Genomic DNA, 20,796 nt, shown 5'->3' with positions numbered 1-20,796 from the left:
CGCATAAATATGCTCCTATCACTGGCCTAACTCTAAAATCTTAACAAATACCTCTTAACTGTGCAAATTATTTATATCACCACATAGGTTTCTAAATTAATTAGAATAACAAAGAAAATTGATTGATTCATTATGTACCAATGCAGATAACAGGTTAAATATATTGAGTTAGGTAAACAGACTTCGAACTGCAATTAACGCCGCACCCGCACATGGTGAGCAAGTAAAAATTTTCATACTCCTCCCTCTATAGCATTTCTACTTTTATATTGTTAACAAGTGTAATGAAAATTTTGAGTGTAGTATTGGAGTATCTACACTACATATGAAAACCACCTATAATCCATAAAGATGTGAAATCTACAAATATATTGTTGAATGAAAACTCAAATTTTGGCCTATTCATAAATTTTCCTGCTGAGGATGGAACTCGTGTGTGGATACATGTTGAGGGTACTCCTGGGTACCTTGCAGGTACTACCAATCAAACATGGTATATGAGAAAAGTGATGTTTATAGGTTTAGGATTGTGCTATTGGAGATCATCACAAGTTGACCTATCATATCACAGATGCATGAAAAAGTTCACACTATGCGATGGGTTAGTTTCATGGTTGGCAAAGGGGACATCAAAAGTATCATTGATTCAAGGTTGAAAGGAAACTTTGATAGAAACTTTGTCTAGAAAGTTGTTGAAAAACCTTTGGCTTGTGTATCTTCTAGTTCTATCACAAGGAGTGAGCTAGCTAGTTATAGAGCTAAAAGAGTACTTGGCAACGGAGTTGGCTCGGAAAAAAAGAAGAGTTGCCATACTGATTCAGAAGATTCAATGGAAAATGATGTCATTAAAATTCACCACCGAGGTAAGTCCCTTAGCTAGGTAGTTGTACTGCTTTATCAATTTACCCGGGTGTGAAAAATTTCATCTTGTGTGCTAAATGTATAAATTTCAACTCTCTGATTGATGTATACAATAAGTACTAGTAAATGGCGCATGCCAAAATCAATTGATGGACCACGTTAGTGTCTTTAGGACTCTATAATTTGAATTTGGATGATTCTTAGCTACTGGAAATCAAAGAGAATGTGATCTCCAAGTTGCAGAAAATAGGTTGAACAAGAAAGAGAGGGAGAGAACGAGAGAATGAGAAATGGAGAGAGAAAGAGCAAAACCAAAAACATCTATGTGAGTCTACATTGGATTCCTTCATTCAGCTACAACAACAAAGAGCGTGTGAGAAAATATAGTCGTTGCTAGCTCACACTTTAGCTAGAAAGCTAGGCACGTGAGTTGCACATGTGCAACTTAAGCACATCACAAGATTAGATAGGTGACACAATATACACCATCTAGATGTTTTAGTTGTCGTCATCCATTACAAACGAGTACAATTTAATACTTAAGAACATTTCTAAAACTATAAACCAAAAACTAAGTTCTTTCAAACTTCAAGCCTTCAATCAATCATGCAACAACAGAGCCTACAGCTCAACACTCTAATAGTTAGGTCCTTGATCTTTGAATATGTCGATGACATTCCATTGAGAGTGTCCATGGCATTGTTGTAATCAAGCTATCTAGTCATGTAGGCATGTAAATACACAACAAATGATCTATAACCTTCTGTGGTGGAATGAGGCTACTCTGAGATATGATTTGGGAGTCTTTGGCCAAAACATATGAATATGATTAAAGAAGAATGTTCCAAACCATATTTAATAGAATCATATAGAGAAGTATCACATTGGATAGTAGACATGAAACAAACTATTAGTTAAGCAAAGTTATTAAGAGCATTGTATTAGAGAATGACTGTGTTGCATTGTAGTTCTAACTAGATAGGTTCTCCAACCACTTCTACTTAGCTTGGATAGCCATGACATACTATCAAGTATCACTCATAGGTTTTGGAAGCTCTGAAGATTAGCAAACACTAATCTTCATCAAAAGGAGAATTGAAATGTGGCTTTAATTCACAATAAATCGTAAAGAGTAACAATTGCCTACTGCCTCACCAATTCGAACCTAATGAGTTGTACACCGAGTAAGGTAAATTTGAAGAAATATAAATGAGATGGATAAGCAATTAAATAGTTTAATTGTCCGTGGTCAAGATTAATCATTTAGTTAATCAATCGTACAAAAGGTTCATATTTGGACTTTTAAGTTAGTTTCGGGCTTCGAGGCCCCAAAGAGTTTTGGACCAGAAGGCCCATTGGTTTTAAGTTATGTAACAACTAAAACCTAATGAGGAATTAACCCAAAATTAAAAAGGGATGCCGACCTATGCAAGGGAGAGTGAGATGGTGGACACTTGTGAGGTGGTATAAAAGAATCTTTATAGCTATCCCCTCGCTAGGGTTTCTTTAAGGCAAAAGAGCAAAACAATTTCTCTCTTTGTCTTCTAAAGAGGCCGGCCACACTAAGGAGATACTAGTAGCAATCTTACCTATCCCTAGTCATCCGCCTTCTCTTCACACCTCATCCTTGGTGTGGAGACTTAGAGGTTTGCAATCTTGCAAACTTTGGAGTTCCTTTTCCTCAAATTCTCCAGGAGCAAAGGAGAAGCAAAGAAGAAACTATCCAAGGAGAAAAGAACACTAACACAAGGAAATATCCAAGAAGCAAAGGAGGTGACTTGAAGACCCTCCACATGGGTGAATCCCTTGTGTAAACAAGGATGAGATGCAAGGGTAATGAAACTCAAACTCTTTATCTTTAATTTGTTAAAGAGTTTTAGGGTTCACCATTCACTAGGCTTTGAAAGTCAGGGGTTTTAGAATTGCTTTTGAATGCATGCCTACTTTAAGTGTTATATGTATGCTTATGCGTTCAAATATTCTCACATGTTCTTAGTTAGGACAAAAAATTTCCTTTAGCATTGAGCCACTACACCCTCTAGAACTCATCACATTCCCAAAAGTAGAGCTAAGTCTACTAAAGCGTCTTGGTGCCAATTGGGTAAACAGGTGTGCATCTTGGCCAAAAGAAAAGGGAGTCAAAGCAAGCAATCGCATGTTATTCATCCCAATTTTCCTTTGTATGCCTTTCCATTCATTTCATAGTAATGGCGGTGCCCTAAGTAAGCATGAAATCGCTTGCTAACTTACTTTGGGGTGGCTTTAAATCACAACCCCAGGAACCATGTTTCAAGACTTACAAAGTCAAAAGACACTATGCAAATACCCAAACACTCGTGCTCTTCATCAAGTTCGTGGAGAATCAACAAGCATAACAAAAATGTGCCAATTCATCCACACTAAAGCCGAAGACCACCCACCATGTGAAACTTCTCGTGGTCCCGTTTCGTTCAAGATCAAGCCTCGACGACCTTCAAAACACAGTGTCCATCACCCTTGAATCAAGTTATATGCAGAGGGACTTCAAAGCACAGTGTAGAGGAACTTCAGAACACGCATTCTACACATGACAAGCACACTTATATGTTGCATCTTGAAGTAAGGGCATTTGTAGCCATCAAAATTTCGATGAAATATATGTTCGCCAACATATTAAATTTTTTACTCGCAAAGGGTTTACATGGCATACATCATGGGTCTAGCCAAATTGCACGCATAGCATGTGACTCGTCAAAACCGAACGAATCATTAAGAGTGACACATGTTGACATCTGAGACATCCATCAAACAAATCAAATCAAGTAGAAAATGAGACAAGATAACCCTAATTTGATCAAATTATATCAATTAAGGTTTGATTTCTAATCAGAAGTCTAACCCACAAATTACGGGATTTATAGGTGTTCCAAACCAAGCCAATTCTTTGCCTACAAATACTAGACACTCATTCACAAGTGAGGTGCAGAAAAAGAAGGAAGTAACTCCTCACACACATCCTACACTCAGAATCCACACATTTACCAGACACTCAAACACTATACACAGTTAGAAGACTCAGGAAGCTCTCTGCATTCTTCGCCATGGTTTTTATCACAAGTGATCCCTAACACTGACCCATATAAATTTGAGGATTAACAATTTGTATCAGAGTTTGTAACCCTAAACTTTCATTAGAATAAAAATTATTGTGTACGTGTATTTTTTTAAGAGAAAAAAATTTGGACCATTTGTCGATTTATGCATGGCATCCTTGCGCAGGGGCTATGCTAATCTTCTCTGTATCTTTCCAATTTTATCGGATATCTTGTTTGAAAAAAAAAAATGCATTTCACAGCTATTTAATTAAAGTCAACATCTCCCCCACTTTTGTGAAAGTTTACAAAATGTCAAATTAAGCAAATTTTCCACACACACAATTTATTATTTTGGGACTATAAAAAGCAAAAGCCAAAGCCAGGGATCCGGGTTCCTTTGAGAACGTCAGAAAGTTTAAGACCATCTTCAAAGGAAATGTCAAATTATAAGAGTCAAATTACAATGGATGGCTGATGTGGCAATTTAAAATCTTATGTTAAATTTTGTACTTCTCCAACCGAATTGTCAAATGTTATTTTCTTATTTAAATAAAGCTTTTAAATGGTTGTAATTATTATAAAAAATGTTGAAACAAAATTTTTGTTGGTTGAAATGTTAGTGGAATGAGAGACCTGCCATTAAAATGAATTAAAAGTAAATTTGACATTGATGTCAAAATTGACTCCAAGTCACAAAGCTTTCAAATCCAGTCACGAAATAACACTTTGGTTGGATAAACTTTTAATGACAAATATACATAGTAGCATTCCACCTAGGATTTTAATATCTCCTTAGCAGATGCCCTAAATTTAGCAAAAATTCTCCAGCCAAATATCATCTTCGTTTATCCAATCAAAACAAACTTCTCTAATCCCTTACAAGGCGAAGCCAACTGAGATCCACAAATCATGCATATTCATGACACAACGCATTATCACCTTTTTATTTTTTCATAAGAAAAAACAAATAACAAGGAAAAGCCACGACAGCAGCATTGATCAAAGGAGTCAAACTGCCAGGCATACAAGGCTTCATGAGACAAAGCATTAAACCAAACTTTGCAAATCATTCTTGTCATGACCTCTAGCTGCAATTGCGTAGTATGTCGAAACTGAATAACGTCAAAGCAGCTAACAATAAGGATGTTTTGAAGGATAGCTTTGATGTGCCAAAGAGTATACGTACACACTTGCCCATATGGAGTCGATAATAATTTTAGAGTCACCTTCCTTTCTCATTTCAATTTTTTTCTCTTCCGTCTGGTCAAATTCACATCACCCCATTATCATCAAGGACATCATCATTTAGAATTTGTGTAGCTTTAAATGGAATTGGAGTTTAATTTGCAAAAAAATGGCTAATTGCCCAAAAACATACTAATTATAGAAGGAAAAATCCTTGGTGTATATTTTGTGAATGGCAGACATTTTTTTTCAATAAGATCGGTAAGTGAGACTCGCCATCTCCAACAGACCTCAGGTGCATCAAGGGCAAACCAATTTTCTCTATATAACGAAAAATAAGTTATAATCACTTTATAAGCTTGCCTGGTTTTCGATTTTTAAATTAATGTTCGTGTGTTATATTATTTTGTAAGGTTTTGGTTGATGTCACCTTGTTTTGTGTTTGCTTTTTTATTATTAACTAATAAAATAAATTTTAAAAAAGGAATAAGTGTGGGTTTATTGGGTAAGGGTCCTCTCTCTTTCAGAAGAAGAGATACCTCACACCCAAGTCCCTGTTTATTGATGAAAAACTATTCTCGCCTATTATATTATACAATTTTTTTTAACAAACACTATCATCTGCACTAAAGGGGAGGGAGTGGGCTTAACCTCACAATTGGCTAGCAATAATGTGATTTAAATTTTTTTAAAAAAATATTACTAGACCGTAGTACTAATCTCGCTATTATATTATACAATTTAATTTAAACAGTTATAATTTACTGTGGTGAATATTGAGTTTAAGACTTTACGTACAAGCCAAATTAGGTTAAGCCATTTGCAAAGGTTCCAAAACCGTAAAATTCATAACACACATCATTACGACCAGAATAATGGATCAACATCATCATGAAGAATATCATTAGTTGCATAATCTATCCCTAGGATGAAGTTTCTTTATAAAAGGAAGGTTTTATGCAAATTAATTAACAAACCCACCTGTCCAAAAGAAAAGTAGTACAACATGTGCTAAGCAATGAGATGTTGGGGTGATTTTCTAGGGCACGCTTTGGGTTGAATCAAGGAGACATGACCACTGACTAGGATTCACAATTCTTAAGAGAATGTCCCTTGCATTGGTTAGCCAAACACTGACATTAAAAAGAAATACCCATATACAAAGATCTCCAAGAAAGCTAAGCTTCAAATACACAAAACACATTAAACAATTATACAACAATAGCTTAAAGTGATAAATCGCTTTTTAGCCCTTGATCTTAATCATAGGCGTTATAATTGCAAATCCTTTTTGTATAAAAGCAAAATCATGTGCCGCTACACTATTTCCACTCGTTATTTTGCTGCTTCCACTATATTATTATCTTAATATTCCTTCACTAAAACATGACACATTTGGATAGTGGAAGCAGCAAAAATAGTACTGGATAAAAATTCATTCCCAAATGTTGTACTTGTGAAGCTCCTGGGTGGTGGATGTTATGATAGCATGGAATGAGCCTTAATAACTCATGATACATGTAATGATGATGAAGAGAGTGATTTGGATCTTGGATACAAAATATACTACTTTAAATTTCTTTTTGGGTAATACAATAGGGTTTTAGGGGTTAATCATTGGCGATGAAATGAAACGATCATGATGAGAATGATTAAAGGACTAAGGACATAGAGCTAGGGCTTTTTTCATGGTTTGTGATTAGTTTTTCAACCGTGGGGTTGGTGGATATGATTAGGGTTTTGGAGTGGAACATGATTATGGGTTTGCATGGGAAAAGAGGGGTTGAAAGAGAAAGCAAAGCTTGTAGTAGGAATATTAGAATTACTCATGGACTCAATTTTTTGGCCTAAGTTTTCAAGTGCCTTGACCTGTGCCCTCAAGAACTTGAGATAATTTGCAGCCTCATCAAGCATTGATGCAGTGTCCATCTTGCTTCCACCAGGAACCATCCTTTGCAAAATCCTAATTCTCTCACTGATCCTCTCCCTCCTTTGCCTTGCAGCCACAGTTTGTGGATCAGATGATATTTTCACATTCTTCCTCTTTGGCCTCTCCACCAGCTCCAGCCCCAAGTTCACAGGCCTGAAAGCCGCAGCGCGATAAATCATCTCTTTCATCTGCGCAATGACCTCTGGATCGGGTTCTTCAATAGAGGAAGTTGACACGGATGAAGTTGGTTGTTGAAAGCTGATGTTGGATGAGCTTGGACGCTTATTATCTGATCTGGGTTTCTTCGTTTTTGGTGGGTTGTCGGAGATGAGCCTGAAACCCCCCTCACTAGTAGAAGAATAATCTGTTTGAAGAAGACCTAAGTGACTATAATTTGCTCCGTGCAATTTGGGCTCACTTTGATCATGGCTTCTCTTTGTGGAATTTAGCTTACCTTGGCTTTGGACATATAAATCTGATGAACTTTGAGAGACTACTGTTTCAGTGTTCTCAGACCCTCCGGACGAGATTGCGCTATTATTTCCTGCTCCAAAGTTCCATAAGTTACTTCTACAGTCCGAAAAAAGCATAGAAATTCCATCGTCATCTTCTACAGATGTGTCGGTGTTGCTATTAGTGGCTGAGAGCAAGCAATCCAAGGAATCAACGGAGTGCATCGTTGCTGGCTTAGCCTTGACATGATGATCTTGTAAGCCTTGAACATTGGCTTGCAGTTGTACATATTTCTCAAGATTGCCATAAAGATCAGCAGCCATGAAAGTACCAGTGCTCAGTGAACTCATCAAATTATAAGTCCTGTTGACCTTCAAAGGGGTTTGACACGATTCACCAGCTCTCAAAGTTGGCATAACATGCACTGATTCCAAACCACACGGATTTTTCTGATTAGCAATTTGATGAGAACCAATACTGCTCGGTTTTTTGGTATTTGAATTCATAATCGCATGCGATGTTTGCACCTTCGGAAGCCCTTGGATTGGAATCAAGGCACTGAAACTTGAGTTAGACACCAACAATTCTTCAAGGTTATGTACTTGATTGCTCCATAATAAGGTTGATGTGTTTGTGATGTGTGAGCCGTCGTCCCAATCCAAACCGTCCATTGATTACAAACCTACAGTAATAGTTTTGTAGATTCTGTTCAGAAAGGTACAAATGTGATGTAATAATACTTGAAAAAAAATGTCTATATGACATAATCAACTAACATATTGATGATGCATGTATAGTATACATATCTCAATATTTCAGCCCTTAATGATGTTATTAGCATTCGAAAAACGTCATTCTATACTACTTTTTTATACAAAATTTTCCTTGTGTTTATCAAAGGAAATTTCATGATGACATACCAGTACCAGATCCAGCTGCCAACCAATATTAGAATATCAAAGGAGGAGCCAAAAAAGACCAGGAAATGAGATGCTTTAGTGACTTCAATGCTTTCTCTCTCAACAGAACCAAAATCAATCCTCAGCTTCAGCTTTGTATTTTGTTAGCAATTTTGTCACTTTTAAAAACTGCATGCCTTCTTTAACTTCGGCTGTATCATCAATATTGTGATGACCAAGGGAACAAAACAACCACATCTCATGTCAGTTTTGGCAACTTTAAACTGTTCCACCACATAGGGACAACCACAGAGATAAATCCAAAGAAGCAGCTCAAACATGAAAAATATTCAAATTTAAAAGACAAGTACGTTCTCAATGAAGAAAAAAAAATCAGAGCAAAGAAACTTGAAATAAATATATTGGGAAATGAAATGTTGAGGATGAAGGCTTTTCCCTACCTTAATGAGCAGCCATGGAACACCTATACATATATGTTGATACAGTGTTCTGATGGTTGTGGCATGCTTAAATAGATAGCAGGAAACAAGGGCTAGCTCCAATTATTTAATAAATAAATAAATTATTGGTAATAGTAGTTGAACATGTAGAATATGAGGAAGAGAGAATGTATTAAAATATCATTTTTAACAGTTGAAAAGAAGTATAATGAGTTTGGAAAAGATAAGGCTTTTGGTCAGTTTGGTGCGGGTGTACACTAGTAGAAAAAACACTTTGCGCGACGTACGTACCTTCGTCGCGCAAAGTCAAAAATCGTTGCCCAAAGGTTTGCGCGACGCAACCTTCGTCGCGCATTAACCGTCGCGCCAAGGCAGTGACGCTAGGGTTTGCGCGACGAACAAGTAACATGCGTCGCGCAAAGATACTTTGCGCGACGCACGTCCTCCGTCGTGCAAAGTCACTTTGCGCGACGCAGGACGTGCGTCGTGCAAAGTAACTTTGCACGACATAGGACATGCGTCGTGCAAAGTGGCTTTGCACGACGTAGTCATGCGTCGTGCAAACCCTTGTTTTTTGTTTTGGTCAAAAAAAAAAAAATTTTTGTAATTTTTGATAAATATTGCGCGACGTAGGACATGCGTCGCGCAAACCCTTTTTTCTGTTTTGGTCAAAAATATATATTTTTTTAAATTTTTGATAAATATTGTAATTAAATTCTAAACAATAATTAATTAACCAAGCAAAAGTATTTAATTATAAAATATATAAAAATGTACATACAAGATGTCCGAACAAAAAAGAAAAAAACAAGTAATCTTCTAAAGTAAACAATAAAACGATGAGATATACAAAGAAATATCAAACTATCCAGAGACCAACAAACAAGGACATTGTCACTTGAAGCCTTCAAATTTTTTTAACACCTCCAAACAAAGGACCTTGAGAGCGAACTACTGCCCCTAATGCTTGAGCCTCAGCAATTGTTACCTCTCTCTATCTGCACGGACATAAGCATATGGATCAAGAAAAAAATTTGTACTTGTATAGGTAGAACTCTTGAAAAATTATATTAAGGGGGATCCTTTGAGAAAAGATAAACACATGATAGATTATGAACTTGCTAAATAGCCATGGATTCAATTCTACCAGCCCCGAATACCAAAGAACATATATTACTACAGGTTCCCCGGTATGTATGGACTGCATGAAAACAAATGGAAGGCTTGAAATTTCATATTGAGACATTAAACAATAGTATTGTAAGCAATAAGAAAGAAAAACAAGCACATTCAAGAAATTTTCATGCTTAATATTTGTTTAGTAGAACGTCTCTCATTGTAGAATCTTTAAAGCAAGTAAATAGGTTACTATCAGCAGTTATACCTTACGAAGAGAGTGGCTGGTATGACAGACAAATGTGGGTAAAGCCACATGAGGTTAGCACCCTTCACCTTATCCTTCCTCAGTTAATAAGGATCAAGGATGAAGTCCCTCTAGAAAATGTCAACCTTCAAAGTTTAATCCACATATCTTATTCAAGTATTCAACTGAAGAAGGCTTAGAATAATCAAGATATGATGAAATTCAAAGAAATTAACTGATCACAAAAGCCTCAACATTCAAAGATATTAACTGATCACATAAGCCTTAACGTTCGATGATATTAACTGATCACATAAGCCTTAACGTTGATGCATATATTGCCTCTAAATCAAAACCTCGAAAATTTGATTATGCTATGGAAACTATATCTTGTGGCTTATCACTAGAGCTTAATACTCGAACAAAGTTTCTAAGAGTCGGACTATGTCCCTCTGTATGGTGTATATGTGCATATGTATGTCAAATATTAACTGTGAAGGGTCGTTGGAGACGGTGCAAATTTGAAGATATCTAAAATTGGTCATTAGGCAACAAAACTATATGATTCTTGACCTTTAACTAGTTAAAACCAGCAATTGGAAGCCCAAATTTTTTTTCTGTTCTAATATTAATAACTAAGATGCAAAACCGTAGAAAATTTATGCTAAAACATTATTTCTTACGATACTGTGAAGCATCCAGCTTCAGCCACAATCCTTTTTTCATAAACTTCATATAAATAGAAAAACCATGTGTTATTCTTATAAGCATGAATGCAGCAAGCCATGGTGCAAGACCCAAACAAAGTGCATGTGCCATACCAAATCTTGGACTGCATAACATGAGAAAGATCATAAGTACTACTAGCCGATAACTCCAAACATGTTTAATTAAAAAAATGAGCACGTTGTTTGTTTGCATTAATGCTTTCCAGAAGAGATTAGAGTACGTTCCTTGTTGGAGATTAAAGGGAGACTAACACTTTCATGGTCATCAATTACCATGTGAATGCCATGAAAAACAAAAGTTCCACAGACGGATGTTTCTCACTACAATTCAAATTAAGGAAAAAGTAAATGCGTTGCGCAGGTTTTAAACAAAAGTTCCACAGACGGACGTTCCTTGTTTGTATATACATTGAGATCGCATACGCCAAAAATTGAAAAAAACAAACATTCAGAGATCAAGTACGGGACAAAACTTTTTTACGGTTATAAACGAAAAATCACGATTTAACGGTTATTTTAACTCTGATTTTGATGATTTTTTACAACTACACTCTTTAACCCTATATGAATACAATGAACTAATTCGATCATCAATTTAAAACATTTACACAAGTGGATACCACAAGAGAAAAAGGCAATGCAAGAACCCCCCCCAAAAAAAAAAGACTTTGCGCGCCGCAAGTGCACGTACGTCGCGCAAAGTTTGAGAAAAAAAATGGTAAAGCATTCTTTGTTTGGCGCCAAGATCTTGCGTGACGCACAAAACGTCGCACAAAAGGCCTTGCGCGACAAAACTTTGCGCGACGAAGAATGCCGTTGCGCAAAGTTGTTTTGTGCGACGCAGGAACTTGTGCGTCGTTCAAAGATGTTTTGCGCGACGCCTGTCTTCGTCGCGCAAACTGCCGTCGCGCAAACTGCCTTTGCGCGACGTTTTGTGTTTTACGTCGCGCAAACATACTTTGCGCGACGAAATTTTCTTCGTCGCGCAAGATTTCGTCGCGCAAACATGTTTTTCTACTAGTGGTAAGAGTGTATTTTTGCAGATGGGGAGCATGAGACTTCAGAGAAGCATTTTGAATCCTGACTAATTGAATTATTAAAAGATTTATTTTTGGTTTTTTGTATTTTTTTAGTGGGAAATTTAGCTTGACCTCCTTTTGCTTGCTTATGCCATTCCATGCGCACTGTAAAGTTGCAGTGGCAATTTTAGCTGCAGTTAGAGAGTAAATAGAGTGATCAGAGCATCTTTTACACTAGTATACCACTACTGTCTTTCTAAAAGATTACTATTAATCATAACCACTTTTAAAGTTTTCACTTTCTACTATATTACTTTTTCTTGGTAATCAAATACTTACATATGGTGCCACCACTAGACAACCTTATAGATAGTAATAATCTGGTTGCAGTCTCTAGCTAGCTTGCTACCTTGAAAAGAATAAAAAATAGAAGACATGTTTATGAACTGGTATGAATCCATTCAAAATTACCGGGTGCAAAAGTTTGATGTGTTTAAGATCTCTAAATTTTGTTATAACATTTTTTGCCTTATCAGAAACAGTACTCTTTAACCAAAGAATTAATATTTTGTAATGTAATCGCATGTACGCATAATGTCTACAACATGACTATAATGACAATGTTGTTCTATGTTATTATAACCATGGATTATATTGTAACCTTACTTTTCTTGTAATTTAAATAATGAATAATGACATCATGTTGTGATGCCACTAAACGTGAAGGTAGGGAGCGCAGAAGAAAATAACAATAATGAGTAATTTTATGACGTACGTGTATACTGTAGTAAGATGTATAGGGTGAAACAATCAACGTTGACATGTAGTATAATATAAAAAATATCATTCTATAATCTCACCATTATTATGTAGCCTTGAACAATGAATTTTAAAGATTATAATGTAATTTTATTAAACAAAAGGCTACTATTGCCCTATTTGGAAGAGACCGCTCCTCCTAAACATGTTAATCACAAAATTAATTGACATATGTGCTGAAAAATATTCTATATTTATATGTGTTATTTATGTATACCTACTATGCTGTGAATGTAGAGAAAAAAAATAGTGCAACTAGGTACTTCACCGCACACATATTCATAAACTATTTCTTCTCACGAGCTACATTTGTACATCAAATTATGCTATCAAACGTGCATGTCTAGTAAAATTGGTGATTAGTGAGAGTACAATGTGTAAACACTAAAGATAATATATATAGTCCCCTATTATTAGAAGTTCCAACTTGGGCAGGCATAAAAGTTTGTAGTGGGTGTTTAGAACATGACAGTTGTTTGCAGGCAATTGCAAGCAAAGAAAAATATAAATTCAGAGAGGAGAAGATAGCATGGAGCAGCAAGTTGCAAATTGAATTTTGTCTTATCACATTTCACATCCTAAGTTAGCATATAGTTCGTTCTTGTATTTCTCAGTAGTAATCAAATTTTCTATCTGTTACGAGAGAGAAAGAGAGAGAGAGAGAGAGAGAGAGAAGCAGGCAGGGGTTCTGAGTCTTCCCACATGCGCCCCATCTCATTACAGCTCAGTGAATGGGTTGCCATAGCCCATTACATTTGCTAATTACTAGTACATCTCTCTCTCTCTCTCTCTCTCTCTCTCTCTCTCTCTCTTTTGCAGTGGTATATAAATATTTGTCAACTCTCATGTTTTTCTTCACCCCTTCTGTAGATCATCAGTGGTAAATATAAAGGGGAAGCATATCATTTCTTGAAAGATATCATTGAAACCATAACAGAGAGAGAGAGAGAGAGTAAACATATATATACACACACACAAGTTACAAATAACATATTCAGCAACTGAATTATGCAATATATATGTGTGTGTATATAAAATTCATAATTTTCAAATTACAAATTGCAGGGGAAGTGACATGAGACTGCCTCGTTTTGGTGAAAAGATATATATGTTATCAGCTTGAAAAGGCTGGAGTAGATTACCTTTGAAATTTGCTAGTCTAAATTATTGGTACGTACATCAAATATCACTGCGCACCATGGTCTAAAATATCCATAATATCTCGATATTTCCATCGAAATTTCCATGTTTTTGGACTATCGATATTTTTTTGGACTACCGATATTTCCGATATCATCGATATTTTAGACCTTGCTAAGTCACTCGTGTATCTTACCATGCAATGTATAAAGTGTAAAATATTGTACTAATTCATTATATATAAATGATTATGGTGTGTTTAAACTTCTTTCACTAATTACTACATATTTTCTACACTCACAATGTTTGCCAGCTCGCTATATAATCAACTTAAATCAATTATATCTATCATGCAATGCATTTCCTTCCAATTTTTTTATGATAAACTAATAGATAATTAACTAAATAAACATCCTGTAAAGTTTCAATAAAAATTTTCAAGTTTTTCTTACAATTTTCGTGGTTTTTATTCAATTTTTATCGATATCGATAATATCCCGATATTTCCATCAAAATTTCTATGTTTTTGAACTACCGATATTTTCGATATCATCGATATTTTATACCTTGCTGTGCACTAACAATTTGAATTGAACCGATCGCCTGCCTTTTATCAGTTAACTATTTACGCATATAAAAATGTATATGTATGTGTGTGTTGTGTACGCGTGCGCGCTTTTCTTTGCACCTTGTAGTATGTGTTTATGTATGGATTACTCGCAAATGAATTATATACGTCTATATGTCATTCATTGTGACAAATATTCATCAAAGTAGAGAATTGACTATTTTTTATCTAATATTAGTCTCATTTTACATGATCAATTTTTGGATTAAATGGTTTTTCTATTGACAAGATAAATGATTACAACCGAAAAGAAAGAAAATTCATTCATTCAATAAAGGGATTAGGAAGGATTCGGACTGCGGCTGCTAATGCAACCTACTCCTTCCTCCCCCTCAGAGCAATTGAAAGGAGATAAGCCCCCAATAGAACGGTCCCTCGCCTGCTCATTAAGTAGTAACGCTTAATTTTATATTGAAAATGTAATTAATTTTCACACACCTAATTTCTCTCTTTGCATAATCCTCTGTATTCTTAGCATTTGAATTGAATTGGTTAATCAAAAGAAAATAATGGACAAAACTATATACGAGTGTGCATTGACAACAATGTGTGTCCGAATATTATTTCTCTAATAAAATAACACAACATATGCTAACTATATATGTTTACCTATGTTATCAATATAACTATATATGTTTACCTAAATGATACGTATAGCACAGAACACTACATTCACACCCATCTTTAGTGTGAAACTTTCATACGACTTGTAGTAAAATTTCATGGAGTAGGATTCTCTACCTTCCTATTCTCATCCTCTTCCCTTCCCTCCCCTCACACATTGTTTTTTGTATTATTATCTTTATAAAAAAATCAATATAAAATGTTGATGTGGCTTAACCGTGACCTTTCAAATAAGAGAGGAGGAAAGGAAAGAGAGATTAGAAGGGGAGAGAATCCTCCTCCAAATTTCATACTATTAATCCAACCAATCCAATCCAACGGCATGAAAAATTGATAATTCAGTGGGCCCCTACTTTTGGGCATTGGTGGTGAAGAAGTGGCCCATCTGTCTCTTTGGAAAATACAGTGTCAATTAATGACTTCAGCTATCCCCCGCATTATTTTTGGCCTTCTGTTGGTGGAGGAGATGTCAGCTCAAATCCTCAGAGGCCATCTCAAACCAAACCCAAAAATTATTGAAGTTGGCCCCACCGGCTTCCATCATTCCATTGTTACCGCTCACACGTGAACGCAACTCTCTGTTCACACGTGGCACCATGTCATTGGAAGTGAAGCTGATGGGATGTGCATGTCCACGTGGGATATCCGAACAGTTGTGAAATTGGAATGAGAATCCTCTCATGGTCCTCTTTGTGATGATCATGAGGATCATCGAATCACGTTCGTTCATCGAGTTAAATATCAGAATGTGCAAATAAGATTACAAAATAATAAGAATATTATTAAACAGTTACAAAACTGTAAAAGGTTACATCTTGACTAACTTAACTTTATGTCAAACTATATAAGCTATATTTAAAGAGAGCAAAATCTAGAAATTCTAATTCGGTTGGGCTAAGCTCATATACTAAACTAATAAGCAAACTCAAATAATAAAATAACCATAAATACTAATATTTTTCAACACCACATCAAGCTCATGGCGGTATACGACATGAATTTGCAAACAAGCAAATGCGGACTGGCTCCGTTAGGCAGACTGGCAGGCATGCGGTGAACTTGACTTGCAAAGTGACGAACTAGCGAACTTAACTTGACTTGCGAAGTGGTGAACTGGCAAACTTGGCTTGACTTGCAAAGTGATTCTGATTCTTACATGTTAATGTTGAGAGTATAAAAAGAAAGTACATAAGTAAGCCCCGTCACTAAACGGACGAGATTTTCATATCTCAGCTGTACCAACAAACAAACGATGTCAAAAAATTATGGCAACTATCACTCAAATGATCAACACTCCAAGCAATCGAGAATTCATTGTGAACAGCAACGACAGACACCTTAACTTCAAAACAAAGCCAACAACTTGTGTGGCCTAAAACAAACTTAACCATTTTTTTCCTTTGCCAATGTGGGCCTAAAACAAACAGCCGAAAAGGCTTTTCTTGTTATAAATAGGTAAAAGTTAGAGATATAACCTTTACTAGTGACAAGAGCGAAGCAGGTGTAAAATATCACTCTCTAACTATAACACTAGGGGATGAAAAATAAAAGATGAGGGGATAGATAATGATGATATTTTATCTTTCCTTTTTCTCTGTGTGTTTTGATAGCAGTCAGAGCGCTCTATTTATAGAGAAACTCCATACAAACATATTCTTACATTTCGAAATTTACAGCACATGACTTTGAAAATATGATCTCCTTTATTTCCAAAGTCTACATTACTTTGTGTAGGTATTGAAAATCTATGTGGGCATTCTTTAATCTGCCAACATTTTCAACATTGCCAATGTTTTCAACACTCCCCCTTGGATGCCCACATATCAACATTAGTTGCCTCGCTAAAACCTTGCTCGGAAAAACCCAGTGGGAAAAAACCATAGCGAAGGAAAAAGAGTACAACTTTACCTGGATTGTTGATATAGTGTTAAATATGCTTATGTTGCCTCGTTAAACCTTGATAGGAAAAATCCTAATCGAAGGAAAAAGAGTACAACATGCATGTATCATGGATGCTTCCCCTGATAGGTATCTCCTCATGATTCCGCATTTTCCAAATTTAGTTGATTGGTAAGTCAACATAATCTGATACTTTGCACTAACTTTTGAAACGTGCATTTTGGTAGAGACTTGGTGAACAAGTCTGCCATATTTTCATTGGAACGGATTTGTCTGACTTTAATAACTTTAGCCTTTTGAAGCTCATGTGCACTGAAAAACTTTGGAGATATGTGTTTAGTCTTATCGCCCTTGATGAATCATTCTTTCATTTGGGCAACACAGGCTGCATTATCTTCATGGATGACAGTTGGAGTGTCTGTCTTTGATGTTAGACCATATAAATTCCGGATATGATGGATCATTGATCTTAACCAAGAACATTCACGACTTGCTTCATGTAAAGCAAGTATTTCTAAATGATTTGAAGATGTAGCAACTAATGTTTGCTTTGTTGAGTGCCAAGAGATTGTTGTATCTCAATTCTTGAACACATATCCAGTTTGTGAGCGGGCTTTATGCGGATCAGAGAGAAAACCAACATCTACATATCCAACAAGGACCTAGTCATTTATGGATTTCTTTAAGTAGAAGAGACCCATGTCTGTTGTCCCACGAAGGTATCGCAATACATCTTTGACTCCTTTCCAATGATGAATTGTTGGAGCAGAGCTATACCTTGTTAACAAGTTGACTGAAAAAGCTATATCTGGTCTAGTACATTGTGCTAAATACAATAAAGCACCAATTGCACTCAGATATGGTACTTATAGACCAGGGACCATTTCATCATCTTCTTTTGGACAGAATGGATCTTTCTTAATGTCCAGAAAACGAACGACCATTGGCGTGCTGAGTGGATAAGCCTTGTCCATGTCAAATCGCTTCAGGATTTTTCAATGTAAGCTGATTGGTGGACAAAAATTCCACTAGCACAATGCTCGATCTACAGGCCGAGACAAAATTTTGTTTTCCAAGGTCTTTCATTTCAAATTCGCTTTTCAGATATTCAGCAGTTTTATTGAGCTCTTCAGGGGTTCCAACTAGGTTCATATCATCGACATATACTGCCACTATACCAAATCCAGAGTTAGATTTTTTAATGAACACACAAGGACAAATGATATTGTTGGTATACCCTTCTTTGATCAAATACTCACTGAGATGATTATACCACATTCGTCCATATTGTTTCAGCCCATACAATGATCGCCTTAATTTGATTGAGAGCATACCTCATGGTTTGTAGTTGTTTCAGGCAACTTAAGTCCTTCTGGGACTTTCATATATATGTCATTATCTAATTTTCCATATAGATACACGGTGATGACATCCATAAGTTGCATGTCAAGTTTTTCTGAAACCACTAAACTTATTAAGTAATGGAACATAATTGCGTCCATTACAGGGGAGTATGTCTCCTCATAATCAATTCCAGGTCTTTGAGAAAAGCCTTGTGCAACGAGTCGTGCTTTATATCTTGCAATCTCATTTTTCCCATTGCATTTCCTTGTGAATACCCATTTGTACCCCATAGGATTTATACCAGGCAGGGTTTGGACTACTGGTCCAAAAACATTTCGCCTTTCCAAGGAATTTAATTCTGCCTGGATTGCATTTTTCCACTTAGGCCAATCATGTCTCTGTTTGCATTCATTAACAGAGTGGGGCTCAAGATCATCACTTAATATGATTTCAGTGGCTACTGCAAATACGAACATGTCATCAATGATTATTTCATTATGATCCCATAATTCATTAGTACAAGCATAATTTATGGAGATTTCTTTGCTTTCATGTACCTCTGTTTCTTCAGGTACATGTGTCTTATCAAGGACATTTTCTTTTTCTAAAAGTACAGAATCATGAATTGTGGATGTGTCATTCATATTTCCTTCTTGAATGATTTCATTTGGATTCAGTTGTGCCCTCGTCTTTCTCTTTTGAGGGGCTGAATCTTTTGAACCTGGGGGTCTACCACACTTCAGGCGTGCACCAGATGAATCATTTGCTGCCACTTTATTTTGTCCAACAGGGACATCAATTCTTGCAGGTGCATTTACAGCTGGTATATATGATTTTGTCACTTTCATAGCATCATTAAATGCATCTGGCATTTGATTGGCAATACTTTGAAGATGAATGGTCATTTTTACTTCATTTTCTCATTGAATGCTTCGAGGATCAAAATGTGATAAGGTGGGAACAACCCATGTCAGCTCTTGCTGTTCTTCTGGAACGATCTTTTCTCCCCCTAATGACGGGAAGACTGTCTCATCAAAGTGACAATCAAAAAAACGAGTTGTAAACATATCATATGTCAAGGGTTCCAAATATCTAATGATAGATGGTGAATCAAAACCCACATAAATTCCCAGTCTCCGCTGAGGTCCCATTTTAGTTCGTTGTGGTGGTGCAATAGGTACATAAACAGCACAACCAAAAACTCGTAAATGTGAAATGTTTGGCTGATGCCCAAACACGAGTTATACTGAGGAGTATTGATGGTTGGCTATTGGTCTCAATCGAACCAATGATGCAGCATGTAAAATGGCATGTCCCCATGCAGAGATTGGCAATTTTGTTCTCATGATCAGAGTGCGAGCTATTAACTGAAGCCGCTTGATCAATGCTTCTGCTAGGCCATTTTGAGTATGGACATGAGGAATAGGGTGTTTAACACCAATGCCCAATGTCATACAGTAATCATCAAATGTTTGAGACGTAAATTCACCAGCATTATCAAGTCGGATTGACTTAATGGGGTAATCTGGGAACTGTGCTCGCAACTTAATTATCTGAGCAAGAAGTATCGCAAAAGCTATACTTTGAGTTGACAAGAGACAAAATGTGACCATCGGGTAGATGCATCAACCAAAACCATAAAATATCGAAATGGTCCACATGATGGTTGAATAGGCCCACAAATATCCCCTTGAATTCTTTGCAAAAATGATAAGGATTCAGCATCAACCTGTGATGGTCTAATTACCAACTTCCCTTGAGAACAAGCCTTGCAAAGGTTATCATTTGAGATAGCAATGTGTCTGCTCAATAATGGATGTCCATTAGAGTTGGTAATGATCCTACGCATCATGGTAGATCCTGGGTGACCCAGACGATCATGCCAAAGCATGTAAAACTTTGAATCAATGAATTTCTAGTTTATGACAGTATGTGATTCAATTGTCTTTATGTATATATAATATAATCCACTCGTCAAACCACGCAACTTCTCCAATATACGCTTCTGGGTATCATTGGAGGTAATGAATAGATACTTCACATTTTATGCATTTTTCATTTCAATGTGGTATCCATTTAAATGTATGTCTTTAAAACTCAACAAATTTTGAGTAGATCGAGTAGCGTACAACGCATTCTGTATGGACAATATTGTTCCATTTGGTAACATAATCTGGGCTTTCCCTGAGCCTTTAATCACATCTGATTGGCCTGATATTGTTGTTACCCATACTTTTGTAAGTATCAAGCTTGAGAAATACTTTCGATCTCGAAGTATTGTATGCGTGGTTGTGCTGTCTGCAAAACAAATATCTCCGCCATCGCTCTTGTTTTAAGAATGACCACAATTTATAACAGGAAATTTAAAT

At 36.2% G+C, this 20,796-nt stretch overlaps 1 protein-coding gene, 1 long non-coding RNA gene and 1 other non-coding gene across 4 annotated transcripts; all 3 read right to left on the bottom strand.

The window, feature by feature from the left end:
• Window positions 1–4,073: 4,073 nt before the first annotated feature.
• On the bottom strand, window positions 4,074–4,180 carry LOC126612694 (U6 spliceosomal RNA). The gene has a single exon (XR_007619263.1). It is a non-coding gene; the product is annotated as a U6 spliceosomal RNA (small nuclear RNA).
• Window positions 4,181–6,440: 2,260 nt separating this feature from the next.
• LOC126612133 (transcription factor bHLH87-like) lies at window positions 6,441–8,895 on the bottom strand. Of its 2 annotated transcripts, XM_050280444.1 has the most exons (3): window positions 8,864–8,895; window positions 8,424–8,614; window positions 6,441–8,185 (listed from the first exon to the last, which is right to left on the bottom strand). In XM_050280444.1, the coding sequence occupies exon 3, from the start codon at window positions 8,172–8,174 to the stop codon at window positions 6,828–6,830; it is 1,347 nt and encodes a 448-aa protein (XP_050136401.1). In that variant the 5' UTR covers window positions 8,175–8,185; window positions 8,424–8,614; window positions 8,864–8,895; the 3' UTR covers window positions 6,441–6,827. The 2 variants fall into 2 exon arrangements, with proteins under 2 accessions (XP_050136401.1, XP_050136402.1); XM_050280445.1 differs by lacking the exon at window positions 8,864–8,895 and having other exon boundaries at window positions 8,424–8,681.
• Window positions 8,896–9,595: 700 nt separating this feature from the next.
• LOC126610127 (uncharacterized) lies at window positions 9,596–11,321 on the bottom strand. The gene is made up of 2 exons (XR_007618376.1): window positions 10,373–11,321; window positions 9,596–10,208 (listed from the first exon to the last, which is right to left on the bottom strand). It is a non-coding gene; the product is annotated as an uncharacterized LOC126610127 (long non-coding RNA).
• Between the last annotated feature and the right edge of the window lie 9,475 nt (window positions 11,322–20,796).

Source organism: Malus sylvestris, chromosome 17 (assembly GCF_916048215.2).
Source record: "Malus sylvestris chromosome 17, drMalSylv7.2, whole genome shotgun sequence".
Lineage (NCBI taxonomy): Eukaryota > Viridiplantae > Streptophyta > Magnoliopsida > Rosales > Rosaceae > Malus > Malus sylvestris.
The sequence above is the reverse complement of the archived record's forward strand: the minus strand, read 5'-3'. Positions and strand labels throughout refer to the sequence as shown.